Source organism: Macaca fascicularis, chromosome 16, assembly GCF_037993035.2.
Source record: "Macaca fascicularis isolate 582-1 chromosome 16, T2T-MFA8v1.1".
NCBI classification, from domain to species: Eukaryota; Metazoa; Chordata; class Mammalia; order Primates; family Cercopithecidae; genus Macaca; species Macaca fascicularis.
In genome coordinates this window covers 36,426,169-36,435,896 of record NC_088390.1, presented here as the reverse complement: position 1 = coordinate 36,435,896, position 9,728 = coordinate 36,426,169, and the positions used below count along the sequence as shown (strand labels likewise).

At 58.8% G+C, this 9,728-nt stretch overlaps 1 protein-coding gene across 3 annotated transcripts; it reads right to left on the bottom strand.

The window, feature by feature from the left end:
- On the bottom strand, positions 1 to 9,525 carry LOC135967622 (TBC1 domain family member 3B-like). 3 transcript variants are annotated; one of them, XM_065531178.1, is made up of 15 exons: positions 9,454 to 9,525; positions 9,209 to 9,291; positions 7,879 to 8,101; positions 7,305 to 7,390; positions 6,755 to 6,857; positions 6,316 to 6,425; positions 5,019 to 5,067; positions 4,368 to 4,488; positions 3,597 to 3,691; positions 3,135 to 3,200; positions 2,565 to 2,664; positions 2,054 to 2,206; positions 715 to 1,077; positions 452 to 528; positions 1 to 414 (listed from the first exon to the last, which is right to left on the bottom strand). In XM_065531178.1, the coding sequence occupies exons 1-15, from the start codon at positions 9,523 to 9,525 to the stop codon at positions 277 to 279; spliced, it is 1,839 nt and encodes a 612-aa protein (XP_065387250.1). In that variant the 3' UTR covers positions 1 to 276. The 3 variants fall into 3 exon arrangements, with proteins under 3 accessions (XP_065387250.1, XP_065387251.1, XP_065387252.1); XM_065531179.1 differs by having other exon boundaries at positions 7,879 to 7,918; XM_065531180.1 differs by lacking the exon at positions 3,135 to 3,200 and having other exon boundaries at positions 7,879 to 7,918.
- Positions 9,526 to 9,728: the final 203 nt, after the last annotated feature.

Sequence of the window (9,728 nt, the reverse complement as noted above, 5' to 3'; positions counted from 1 at the left end):
GGTTAATCATCTATGAGTTGAAAACACAAAGGCAGGCACACGGTGTTGTGGGAATTCAGAAAGCTGGTCACACGGCTGGGGGTGCTGGGAGGGGCTGGGCATGGTTGGCTTTGTGATCTGGGGGCTGGTGTGTTCCATCTGTGAAGGTCTTTCGAGCTGCACACTTTCTTAATCAATTTTCATAAGTTTAACAAAAAATAAAACGAGGACGTGAAGTTTGCTTGGGTTGTTAAGTCTTGGGAAGTTATCCAGCCATGAGCCCTGCCCCAGATGCTTCTAGAACCCTGGAGGGAAATGAGAATTTTCCAAGTAGAGGTGACAGAGGCAAGGCCCTGAGGTGGGAGCGCGCTGCTGCTCGTCCCTAGCTGTAAAGGAGCCGTCCTGGTTGGAATCAGTGCTGGGTGCAGTGCAGGGCTGGCTGGAAGTCCATGTCCACATTGTGGCTCAGTGCGGTGAAAGCCAATCTCACCCCCTCCGCAGGGTGTTCTGCCTGCCAGCAGGTGGCCAGCTGGTCTTCCTGGGATACGGTGCCATTGTAGAAATTGGGTGCAAGTCTCTTGTCCGTAGACGGGGTGCCCTGTTGTAGTGGGATATCTCCTGGCCTCCCTCAGTCCTGATGGGCCTGGGCAGGGCCTGGTGTCAGGGTCCCCGCGGGCTTCTCGAGCTGGCCCTGTCCCACAGTCCCGGGGCTGTCCAGGACACATTCAGAAGGGACACAGACCCAGCAGCTCTGTTCGAAATCATAATGGGGGAACCAAGGGCCCCCTACATCCAGGTCCGTCGGGAGCCGGGGCATCGAGTTCCACTCCAGGAATCTCCAGGAACCCTGAGGTCTTCCCTGAGCCGGGACCGGGCTGGGCACATCCTGAGTGCCCACAGGGTAGGTGTCTTCCCGGACAGCCACACCAGGACAAGATGTGGAAGAACGAGGTGCCCATGGTGGGGAAACTAACCAAATGGGCCGCTGGAACCGGGCTGGTGGGCCTGGAGGGGTCTGCCTGTCCCCCTTGCAGAGGGTCATTCTGCCACTTGAAGTCAGCACAGGCCTCGGTGCCGAGGACCCTTGCTCGGGTTTGGCTGAAAGAAAAACAGACGTGGTCAGCGTCTCCACTGAGCCCATGTAGGCCTTTCCCGGCCAGGCCCCACCTGCCTGGGTCTCTGGAGTCCTCAGGATCTCTGTGTGGCCCCGTGGTCTGACACTGAGGACACGCCTGTAGTCTGCTGATCCCAGAGGGAGGGGTGTGTGCTGCCTGGCATGGGGAAACTATCAGGGCATGACAGGTAGCTCCTAGGACTGCCCCCAGGGTTCGGACTGGCTGGGGGATTCCTACCACACACCCTCGTCCCAGGGCTGTTGGGCCAGGGATACAGCCCCCAGTGAGAACTCAGGTGGGAGGGGACTTGGATGTCACCCAGCCCCTTGTCACCTCACATGGGGACCCATCTCCACAGTGGGTGATTGGACCTGGATGTGGGTCACCCTCTGCCTTCCTGGGCTGCCCAGTCCATGCCAGGACTGACCGTTCCCACATCTGGCTGAATTCTTGGCTCTGGCTCTCGCCTGGGGTGCAGCCTGTGCCCTCTCCCTGAATGCTCTGGGGTCAGGGACACCCGATTCCCTTGTCTCCCTGGCTCAAGGCTTGTTGTCCTGGAAACCTTGGAGGAGCGTGCAGGAGTGAGGGGCCTCTGCTGCTCTCTGAGGCTGTGGGTGCTTGCAGGGAGGGGCGGGGTTTCCCACAAATGGGTCTGGCTTCTTTAGTGCCCTTGATGGCCTTGTGATGGGGAGACAGAGACACTGTGGAATGTGGGAGGCGGCTTGTTGGAAGGTCTTGCCCACATCGCCCTCCTGCGGGCACAACACATCCAGTACACACGCACTGAGCGCCTGCCGTGAGGACCGGTGGCCTCCTGTACTTTCTTAGAGTCCAGGAGGAAGAGGAGGGAGAAAAGGTGAAGAGGAAGGCCCAGGTAGTAGGGTTGCGGGTCTCGGGCACTCCCCTATTATTGACTGCCCCAGAGGGTGACATGGGGGGGACATGGCACTGGAGCTCACCTGGGGTTGGCAGGTCCCCTTGCTTCCTTGTTAGTTTCTTCGTAGAGGCCCTAAGATGCTTGAGCACAGAGTCATCATCCAACTCCCAGGTATGGAAGAACAGGTTCCGAAACCGTGCCCACAGGCCAGACCTGCATGTCTTCATGAGGCGCTCTAGGGACAGGGTGGACATCAGGTCAGGAGAGTTCCCTGGGAGGGGGCACAGCTGATACCCCGTGGCCACTTCAGTCTCCCACTAGGCGATGCGAGAATCTTTTGTGGCCACCCCAGGGGTTTGGATGTGCACAGGAGACCGTGGCTGGGGGAATTGGGTAGGGAAGTGCTCACGACATTCATCTGGGTCATGTGGGGGACGGGCTCGGTGTCACTGTGCCTTGCCCAGCCCACCTGGCCAGACCTCCCTCTGGGCCAGAACAGAGGATCATGAGGACAGTGTGAGGAAGCTGCCCTCGGGTAAGTCAGCGTCTGACCCCAGGGCTCCCCAGGCCCCACTGGGCACATGTAGACTTACTCCTCTGAACTTTAAAGGCAATGCTTGTCATCGGCATCAACACCTGTTCTCCTTCCAGCAAATACACGTCCCACAGGCGCAGGGTGAGCCCAAGAGAGATCTGTGGGGATAGCAGGTGTGGGAGACTGTAGCCCTTCCAGGCTGGGGCTGGTGGCTCGAACTGAGCCCACTGGGGCTTCAGTCCCCAGAGTCAGTGACCTTCCCCATGAGGGTTTCCTGAGCCCTCCAGGGCGCTGGGTCAGACAAGGTCTTGCAGCTCCTCATGGGGGGCACTCATTGGAGTGGGGGTGTGGCTCCTGGAGAGAGGGGCTTGCCCAGGGCTTGAGGCTTCCCTGATCCCTCCCAAGTCAGGTCTTGGCCCAGTCTGCCTATAAGGCTGGTCCTGAGCCCCAGTCATTGCCCTGGGATGACCCCTCTTGGGCAGAGGGTTTGGTTTGGGTGTCCTGTGAGGCCCCCCCTGTGGGCGGAGCCTCCTGTGGGCTGTGGCTGAGCCAGACCCCCGGGCTGGGGAAGCAGGGCACTGCAGGGCAAGGAGGGTCCCTGAGCCAGGGTCTCCCTGTGCCTTCTTACCCCGTCATTCAACGTCTGGAGAAGCCAGCCTAAGGAGGAATCCTGCGCGCAAAGACCTTCCTTGTCCTGATGGGAGGAACAGAGGTGCTCAGGGCCCCCTGGGCTGCCCTAAAAACCTCCCTCTTCCAGGGCCTCTGAAGAGCCTTCCCCTAGTGCAGAACACTGGGCGGTGTCCAGGGCTCCCCACAACACCGGCCCCTTCCCACACTCCCGGTGGACACACTGCCCTTTGCCCTGCTCTGCGGGAGCTGGGCCCCCATCCCTGTGCCTCTGTCTCCTCCAGGGCAGGAAAGGAATCCAACTCCCAGCCCATGGAGAACCCGACGTCCCAGGTCAGGCCCTGGCTGGACTCATCCAGTCACCAGCCCCACCAGGGGCTCCAGTCCCCGTTCCTCCAGAGCCACGGGAGGCAGAGTCTCTGGGGAAGAGCCCAAGCTTGCTCGCCAGACGCCATAAACTCACCAGATGCCACCTGGTCTTGTGTTGTGACGTGGGGACCACATGCTCCTGATGGTCTTGGAGGCCCTGGACTGTCCCGCCATTTGGGCTGTGGAATCCTGAGAAGCCCCCAGCCCATCAAGAAATCAGAGCCTTCCCCCAAGATGTGGAGCCATCAGCAGGAAGAGCTGGGCAGCTGGAGAGGCCCCCAAACCTCAGGCCTTTCACCCTCCCATCTGGTGACCCACCATGCAGCCTTTGCTCTGGCGACGTGGGGCAGGAACATCCCCTGGAGCCTGGCTGGAGGTTCCCCTGGACGCCTCCTGGACCAGGGTGCAAAAAGGGCAAACATGACTTGAGGCCACCACACGGCAGCCAGAGCAGGGTGGGTGCTGGGCTCTGGGTCGTCTCCTGGAAGTGAGTTCAGGCCAGGGGACACGGGTTGGGGAGATGCTGCCACCTGGGATTGGTTGGACCATTCATGGGCACCAAGGGCAGCAGGATTCTCAGGGATTGGAGAGTCAGCTGCACAATCAGATCCAGAGGGCGTGGCAGCAGGACACAGAGGGTGGCCACGGGGAGGATGAGATGCCCTCCGCTGATGGGGATGAAAGGCGTCTGACTTGGGCTTTGGGGTCAGCCGCGGACCCCTGTGGGACCCTCAGCAGAGACATCCTAAAGACTCCCAAGGAGCTGGCCAAGGAAGGTGCCTTGGCTGAAAGCTGAGATCATCTGGCCAGGGTGGCCATCCCTGGGTCTGACTGCATGAGGTCCCTTGGGCACCTGTTCACCTACCCTGCAGGGAGTGCCTCTCCCTGGCCAGCAGCTGCACCAGTGCCCAGAATGCATCCTCCTCAGGCAGATACAGGAGGAACAAGGCCGCGATGTGGCTCAGGTCCCTGCAGTAGCCCACCTCCTGCAAGAGCCAGAGTCACCGTGAAAGGACATCACCTGGGAGGACTGAGGTCACCTGGGAGGACTCATGTCATTGGAGAGGGCAGAGGTGACTGGGGAGGCTTCCTCTGATGAAGAGGCTTCCTCAGGATGCAAATTCATTTCATGACAAGAGCCAAGTCCATCAGGCACTTCAGCACCTTGTCCAAACTGTCTCCTGATGGCACCATCCCGCATGCGACCCTGCCAAGCTCCTGGGCTTTGGGGCAGCCCCAAGAGGAGGGCATCATTTCTTGTTCTGAGAAGTGGTGGTCAGACCCAGGTGACACCAGGAGTCCAGGCCCCGACTCCTTTGTGTCTCAGCTTGACCCCTTGAGACCACCCCCTTGCTTGGAGGTTTATGCCAGCAGTGAGCTGGAGTCCTACCTCCTATATCCTGGTGGCTCACAAATACTAATTTTAAAAGAAGCAGCGACACCCCCACCAGACACCCTGTGCACTCCTGTGAACAGGGAAATACTGCCCGGGAACGTCACTGCCGGGAATACTCACCGGGTTATACTCCGAATATGCCAGGAGGATGTAGAATAGTTCCCGCTGCCTAGGAAACAGAGAAATGAGGCTTTTGTTTGTTTTGTGCAGATGCCGTAAGTTTCACTTTGTCTACAAAGCCTAACAACAAATCCCACTTTAGGTTCAGATGATTCACCAGATAAGCAGTGAGCTCTTCAGGGCCTTTGACTTTGAGGAAATGTTTCAGGAAAATCCACATCTGTGACATGCAGATAGCCCAGTTGTACAGTGACTTGCCTGATCCTTTTCACTCTGAATGATTTTCTTTATTTATTTTCAATTTGCATACACGCCAGTTCAGCCTTTGGGTGTACAGTTCCTCCACGGTTCTAAACCAATGGGCAGAGTCTCCTGGCGACCGCTCCAGCCCCTCCTGAAGTGACTCTTTCATCTTCCAAGTCTCCAGGGTGGCCCCTATGCACCCAGCCTCTCCCTGATCCCTCAGCCTCCGGCCACCCAGACTGCTTCTCAATCCCTATGGTTTGGCCTTTTCCAGAATGGCCCAGGAATGGGAATCCTACGTGGTAGCTTATTGGGTCTGGCTTCTTTCCCTCAGCAAAATGCATCTAGGATCCACCCGCGTTCCTGCGGGCATCACTGGCTCATTCCCTTTTCTCACTGGGTCTTCCGTTTGAAGGGAGGACCAGCCTTGCTCTCCCCCTTCCCATGTTGAAGACTGTCCCCGAAGGCTCCTTGTGTGAGTGACGATGAATCAAGCAGCGGACGTGGCATGCAGGTTTCATGTGGACATCAGTTTTCAAATCAGTGGGTTCAATATTTGTGATACTTTGGGGACACGTGGTTCAAGTCCATTGAGCTTTGTGAGTCACTGCCAAACTGGCTGCCAAAGTGGCTGTGCCATGTCCTGTTCCCAGCAGACCAGGATGACAGTTTCCAGGACCCCTAATTGCCCCAGCATTTGGTGCTGTCAGTGTTGCCTGGAGAGGCTCATGGGCCCTCCATCCTGCCACCCTCCCGTGAGTCCTACCATGGGTCCCCGTGGGTCCGGGAGAGCACCTTTCACCATTGTGCATGATTTTGTTTGCTGCCTTTTGTCTCCTCAGGATCCTCCTGGGTTCTGGCCCCACATGTTCCAGTCTGGCCCAGGGCTTGGAACCAGGTGCTCAGTTCATGGTGCCGGCTGCTCCGTGGGTCAGGGGAGGTCTTGGCAGCTCTGTCATCCCTCCTGGGTGACCCTGGCCTCTTCTCCGGGGAAGCCCCCATCCCTTTCGTTCACTCCATCTCTGATGAGACCCTGTGGCTCCCATAGGCTTACTTGGTTCCGTATCGATCCCTGAAGAAGATGTGAGTCCTTAATGTCCTGCTCATGTCCACATCGATCTGGTGGATGTGTTCAGATGACCTCTTGCCCTTCTCCTTCATGACCTGTAGGGCAGGGCCAAGAGGAGGAAGCAGCCTCAGAACGGATGGAAGACTCCCAACCCCAAATGGCAGTCAGCCCACAGTCAGCACTCCGGGAAGGAAGGAAAGCAGGAAGGTTTCCTTCTGCACAAAGCTGCTTTTTGGCTTGTTACTGAAGCCGGGGAGGGTCACCAGAGCCAAGTTTGTCTGTGGCGACTATGTCACCGTCCGTGCCCAGGATGTGCATCTGACCATCCCACCCACCCCCCAGCCTGGGCTTGATGCTCCCTCCAGCTGGAGACCTGAGCCCCTGACACGGCCTGTCCTGTTTGTCGTGCTCCGGCTGAGTGTACCTTGTATGTTCTGGGGTTTTTCGACTTGACTTCCTGTATGTTCAGCAGGACTGACCACACTTGGCCCCGGATGTTCATGGGAATGCCCTTATATACTCGATCTCTCAGCTGTGGGCAGAAAACAACCTGGTGTCACAGGCCACGGGGCGACCCCAGTGAGGACCAGAGCCCGAGGATTCTGGAAATGGTTGGTTTTGGCCCCATGATTCCTCGTTAGAGGTGACATTAAGCTGGGACACAGTCTCCCTTCCCAGGACTGAAAGAGTGGATGGACACTCAGAGTCGGGACTCTGATCTGAACATTCTCCTTCCTTTGGGTCACCAGGGCATCCCTAGCCTTGAGCTCCGGGTGGTCCCAGCCCTAGATTCAGATTCCCTCCCGGCAAGGTGACGCTTGCACGAATAGGCAGGCAAATCACCGACCAGGCCTGCAGTCCTCTGGGTGAGGACAGTGTGCCACCCGCCCTCTGAGAGGCTGACTGTGCCAGGCCACAGCCATGGATGCCTGTCCCCTGTCTCTGCAGAGTTCCCGGGGCCTCTCCCTCCACACATTACCTTTTCACTGTTCTTATATGTCTCCCACTGTCCCAGCATTTCCATCCACTTGCTCTTTCGTGTTATCTCCCGCCGCATTTGCTGTCAAATGGGGAATGTTGGAGTTAGCGGAGCTGCCAGGCTTCCCAGAGCCGCCCGTGGATGCTGTGTCTTGGGCTCTGGAGCCCTGGTGGACCCAGCTGGAGGGAGTCAGGGAAGGGCAGACCCTAAGGGTTGAGAGCCTTTGAGCAAATGAGCGCCAGTGGGCTGGCTTTGGGACCCCGGGACGTGCCATCCTCAGGCCACAGACACACCAGTCTTAGGTCAGGTCCCAGCCTCTACGTGGGGTCCTGACACAGGCGGGCAGCCACCCCCAAGCCACAACTGTGGTTCTCACTTTGGAATCTTATCAAGCTGCCAAAGTTACAGCAACCTGGGGTCAGTTCCAGCAGGGAGTGCTGCCCCTCCCAGGGACATCGTGTTGCCCTCACCCGCCACTGCCCCGGCCAGCTGCCTCCTCTGCCTCACCGACCACCCGCCCAGTCCCCACATCCCTGGACCAGCCCCCTCCCCATGCATCAGGCTCTTACCTTCGCCTCCTGAGCAGTGGCAGGAGGCAGCTCTGTCTCACTGTAAGACAACCCAGGCAGAACTGAGGACCTGCACAGGGCCTGGAGCTCCCCGAGACTGGGACCCAACCCCCAGAAAGGACAGGCTCTGTCCCTATCTAGCTCAGGGCTCAGTCCAGGAAAAGACACAGGGAAGGGAGGACAAGGGCCTTCCTGTGGGGCTGACTCCCAGGAGGGGCAGGACCTGGGAGGAGAGGGAGTGCGGGGCCAGCCTGGCCGGGGTTACTGGGGCCCCTGGTGTGGGGGGTGGTCAGGCTGCACAATGGGGCTGCCCGTCCTGGACTGGAGGTGGTGCTTTCTGCTGGAGTTGAGAAAGGTCAGGCCTGAGGTGGGATGGGGGCTGCCCAGGGTGGGCGACTGGGCCCTGACAGGAGTCCCTCAGGGAGTGACCACATCACACCACCAGGGTCAAGGGAGCCTGCCCTGAGACCTTCCCGGTGTACTCCTGGTGTACCAGGGCCCCATCCCACTTAACAGCCCCAAGGCCCTTGCAGGTTCTGACTCCCAGTTTCCACCTGCCTCTCCCTGCACCTGACCCACACACCCTGCCTTTCAGAAGTGGCACGGCTCATCAGCTCCCTGCCACCCTACCTCCCCCGGGATCCTCTGTCCCTCCATCCTATGAACCCTAAGGGATGGACTCCTGGCTGGGCTCCTCTTACATGGCCCCAGGTCCTTTCCCAGCACCAGACCTAGGGTCTCTAGCCACAAGCCCTGCTGCCTCCCTGGCCTCACCATGAAATACCCAGAACGGGGCCCTGCCCATCTTCTCCCCCATTCTCCTAGGGCCACCGCTCCCATCGTTCCCATACCTTTCCCCCTTCCCCATGGGGACAGTGAGGGCTGTAGCTCTAGGGAAATGAGGGAGGACAGGGGCAGGTGGGCCCTCAGAGACCAGCTGGACAATAGCCCTGAGGCTGGGCCAGGCGTCCCCTCACCCTGTAGCCACAACCCTTGGATTTCACTGGGGTTGTTTCCAAGTAGACATGGCCAGACCCTCAGGCTACCCCGCTTCTCTTGTGCTAACTTGGGGACAGAACTGCTGAGAGTCCAGGGGCCTGACCTAGGCCAGTCTCCATTCCCACTCGCTCCCTAGATGGGCCCCGCCCCTCTGGCCTAACAGCAACCTCCGGCTGGACCTGCAGGGGAGTCAGGGAGGAGTTCTGACCCTGGAAAGGAGGTTGGCCTGACCTGGCGAGGCAGTCCTGCCTCAGAAAGGCCTTTCTGAAAGCAAACCCATCCCTGAGCTGAGAAAGGTGCTTCAGGGGTGAGGGGAGCACAGAGGACTCACTGCACAATCCCAAAGCGATCAATGTTGTTGTAGATTCCAACAGGCTCAGGCCCTATGTCCTCGGGCAGCCCGGCTCGGTGTCCCTGTAACCCAGAGGGAGGTTTGGTGAGGGGTCCAAGGCAAAGGGTGCAAGGGCCTGGGGGTAGTGGCCACCCGTGCCCACTCTGTGCTCCTAGGGAGCCCAGGACCCTTTGACCAGGGCGCACTGGAAGAGGCCTCCCTCCAAGGAGCAGACCGACCTGTACCTTCTCATAGTTCATGATGACATTCTCTCGCTCCTGTGCCCGCAAACTATCTGCATCCTCTACGATTACCATCCTGTGAGACAAAATCATCTAAAAGTTACATTGTACTTGAGAACTTCGGAGAACACCTGAACCGTTCCCGCCAGGCTCCCAGATGCTGGCTGGCTGCGTAACCCCCATTCCACCACCGCCCCCAGGTAAAAAGGTGCCAGACCTAGTGTCCCACACCTGCATGAGTCTCTGCAGTCTCCAGTCCCAAGCAGGGGTGGGCATCA